Genomic DNA, 4,055 nt, shown 5'->3' on the forward strand with positions numbered 1-4,055 from the left:
TACCATTCTGAGCGTGACACGACCAAAACCAGACAAAACCTGGATTTGCAACAAGAGCATTTCAACCACCAGGTTAAGCCAGTTCTCCCCTTTGGTTAACAATAACGTCATTAATGCTCAATGACATCAGGCAAGAGCATCCTATAAACTGGGCCACTGGTTCCTCACAGTTAAACCCTTCGCACTTTGCTTGGGGTGGGGCAGGATTTTGGGACCACACTTTGTAAACTCCACCCATTCCTTGGTGAAAATGGGAGACCCTTCATTTGAGGTTCCAGCTGTAAACAGTGGACCGCTTTAAGAAAGGAAATATCTGCACTGGAAGCGGTTCAAAAGAGATTCCCTCAGCTGATTCCTGGGGTGAAGGTGTTGATTTATCAAGAATGGCTAAACTGGTTAGGCCTTTCAACGTTACAGTTTAGAAGAATGAGGGGTGAGATCTTATTGAGTCATACAAGATCCTGAGGGAGCTTCACAGAACTGTAAAAAAGCCTACAGTGTGGAAGCAGGCCATTTGACCAGAGTCCACTCTGACCCTCAGAGGACCATCCCACCGAGACCCATCCCTTACCCCATCACTGTAACCCTGCATTTCCCATGGCCAATCCACCCTAGCCTGCACATCTTTGGACTGTGGGAGGAAACCGGAGCACCCGGAGGAAACCCACGCAGACACGGGGAGAATGTGCAAACTCCACAGAGACAATCACCCAAGATTGGAATCGAACCCGGGTCCCTGGCGCCGTGAGGCAGCGGTGCTAACCACTGAGCAACTGTGCCGCCCCTTTACAGGGTCAATGTTGAGAAAATGTTTCTATGAGTGAGGCAATCTCAAAGTCAGGAACATTGTTAGAGAACACTCATTTAAAATTGAGATGCTAAGGAATTTCTTCTTGCAGAGGGGAGTAAATGTCTGGAATGCTCTACCCAGAGAGTTTGGAGGCTAGATCACTGGAAGTTTTTAAACAGGAGACTTTTGAAATACAGGAGCAAGGGCTGAGAGGAGCAGGCATGGAAGAAGAGGTCAGGCCTGGGATAGACCAGACTTGAATGGATGAAAGGTGGGAATCTGTTGAGGGGCTGAATGGCCTACTGTTTCTATTTTCTACAAATTTACACCTCGGTGGGTAGCATGCATCCCTCTGCATCAGGAGCCTGTGGCTTCAGGTCTCACTACAAGCCCTGAGTTTGCAGAGAGTCCCAGTCAATATGTAAACCTGAAACCAGATGTATCCAGGATTTTGTCGCGTACAAACTGGTCCTTTTACCAAAAGCAAAACCTACATTTCTTTATTACCATTTATGAGCACAGGACATCCCAAAGCACTCAGCAGCCAACAAGTTATTGCACAGACACTGTTGCAATGTGAGAAATGAGGCTGCCAACTGTTGTACAGCAAGATCCCACAAACAGCACTACGATAGTGACCAGTTAATCTCTCAGTAGCATTGGTTGTTGAAGAATAAATATCGGCCAGGACATTTAGGGTGGGGCCCCCTGATCGTTTGCACTTTGAGATCTATCCACAACAACCACCTGCTTTTATACACCACCTTTAATTTGTTAAAACATCTAAGATACCTCAGAGCAGCATCATGAAAACATGACATCGAGCCACATGGAGAGACATACATAAAAGTTACATAGAATCCCTACAGTGTGGAAGCAGGCCATTCAGCCCATCGAGTCCACAGTGACCCTCCAAAGAGCATCCCACCCAGACCCACCCCCTACTCTATCCCATAAGCTGGCATTTCCCATGCCCAATCCACCTACTCTGCACATCCCTGGACACTATGGACAATTTCCCATCGCTAATTCACCCTAACCTGCACATCTTTGGACTGTGGGAGGAAACTCAAGCAGTCACAGGGAGAACGTGCAAACTCCACACAGACAGTTGCCCGAGGGGGGAATTGAACCTGGGTCCCTGCCGCTGTGAGGCAGCAGTGCTAACCACTGAGCCACCCATCAATGTGATGTCAAGCCACATAGAGAGACATGAAGGCAAGAGTTTGAATAGGGTTTGATGCCACACAGCAGGTTATAGGAAGCCAGGAGGGGAGATGGTGGAACTGAATTCTAGAGTTCAGGGCCAAAGAAACAAATGCCAGTGATTAAAATCAAGGACATGCAAGATCTAGGTTTACTTGGGGAAATGTAAAATATCACAAGACCACTATGAGGAAGTGCAGGGGAGAACTCCAAAGTGCACTGGACTTTACCGATCCCTCAATCACAAGGCCAGAAACAGGTATTTATTTCAATCGTGCACGTTTTCTCAACAGTCAATGCCCACTCCTTAACTGCCCTTGAGAAGGTGGGGATGAGCTGACTTCTTGAACCACTGGCGTCAACCTGCTGTGGGTTGCTCCATAACACACTTAGGAAGGGAATTCCAGGATTCTGACCCAGCGACAGTGAAGGAACAGTAATACATTTCCAAATCAGGATGGTGGGCAGCTTGGAGGGGAACTTTCAGAGGGAGGAGTTTACTGCCCTTGTCCTTCTAGATGGTACAGGTTGTGGGTTTAGAAGGTGATGGGGTTATTTGGTCATAATCACATGGATGCTTTAGGGAGCTTACTGTGCACCAGTTGACTTTTGAGCCTTTCCTCTGTTGCAAATGTGGCAACATCTGCAATCAAATAGTTCATCAGCTGAGAAGTGATCAGACGTGTGACGGCTATACAAAGTGCTGTATAAATGTAAATCTTCCTTTAATCACGAGAAAATACAGAAAAAAAACAAAAATGTCTAGCTGTAGTTAGAGTAGGTCATCTAGCAAATGACAAGAAACTCCTCTGAATAATAATAGCTAAAGTAAAACAGAAGCAGGAACAATCAATTTAATTTATGGCAATCTGTCAAAATGCAAACAGAAGAACTTAAGAAAAAACCTGCAAACTGCTCCAGTAAAAAGGAACGTTTTCTTACGTCACCTTGTTGTGAGGAAGCACACCCAAAAAACAGAGTTATTTTGATTTTTGTTTTTGTTCAATATGAAACACTCACTTTCAACAGGAAGGTTTTGGGTTTGGGGCCTCGCTTCTTTGGCCCATACAGCTCCCTCTCTCTCTCCCTGCAAGAAATGCACAGTGAAAAACAACAGAAATGCACATTTGACATTATGCACAGCAACGGGAATTTAAAAAAAAAGAATAAATAAATCCAAAATGGACCCGATTCAGGGCAGGGAAGAAAAAAAATATTCCTCCGCCTTCCACTGTGTACCTTTGCTCGAAAGCCGCGATCAAACGGGCATCCAAGATGTTCTCCTCCGGTTCCCAAGTGCTGTATCTAAAAGGAGAAAGGAGCTAATTACTGCACCTTTGCAATGTTTGTATGTTCCATTTTATTTTGCAATTTTTTTCTCTCCTGGCCCGCCACTTACTTGATAGCCCATCCTTTCCACTTCACCAGATACTCGATACGGCCCTGTCAGAAATGCAAAACGCAAACGTTACTGGGGCCGGCGACACCGTGCACCCGCGGGGATTTTGTGCATTGGTTACGGTGCACCCTACCTTCCGGACCCGCCGCTTGATGATCGACTCGGCCGCGAACACTCGCTCTCCCACCGCCGAAAGCTCCATCTTGGCTCCACAGCCCCCTCCGCACTCAGCCCAGTGCGCAGCCGCCGACAGCCCGGACCACGTGACCGCGCCGTCGCCGGGAGCTCAGCTCCGCCCCCCCCGGCGGCGGTTGCCAGGGACCGGCCCCCATCCCCGGCGGCCGTTGCTAGGGACTTGTCCCGGGCCAGCAAATGCGCTTTGCACTGCGATGCGTGCGTTTGCAAAGCCCCAGTTGCAGAGCTTTGAGGGGCAGTGGGGGTGGAATTCTCCCGCAGCTCGGGTAATATCGCCCCCACTGAATGCAGGGCTCTCTCTGTTTGCATTCCGTTCAAAGTCCAGTCTGTTGGGTGAAACGGCCATTCATTCATCTATTAAAACCTAACCACAGCTGACTCTCAAATCATTGCAATAGTCTGTTCACAAGAACAGGTAGAGTCAAAACCCGTTGAGTCTTTTAAAGAAAAGGATTAAATCAATCA

General features: G+C 47.5%; 1 protein-coding gene across 1 annotated transcript; it reads right to left on the reverse strand.

Annotated features, from left to right (window-relative positions):
* Positions 1-2,917: 2,917 nt before the first annotated feature.
* On the reverse strand, positions 2,918-3,688 carry LOC109921704 (chromobox protein homolog 6). The gene is made up of 4 exons (XM_048617409.1): positions 3,529-3,688; positions 3,396-3,439; positions 3,236-3,301; positions 2,918-3,083 (listed from the first exon to the last, which is right to left on the reverse strand). The coding sequence occupies exons 1-4, from the start codon at positions 3,595-3,597 to the stop codon at positions 2,999-3,001; spliced, it is 264 nt and encodes an 87-aa protein (XP_048473366.1). The 5' UTR covers positions 3,598-3,688; the 3' UTR covers positions 2,918-2,998.
* Positions 3,689-4,055: the final 367 nt, after the last annotated feature.

This window comes from Rhincodon typus, chromosome 37, assembly GCF_021869965.1.
Source record: "Rhincodon typus isolate 14 chromosome 37, sRhiTyp1.1, whole genome shotgun sequence".
NCBI lineage: Eukaryota > Metazoa > Chordata > Chondrichthyes > Orectolobiformes > Rhincodontidae > Rhincodon > Rhincodon typus.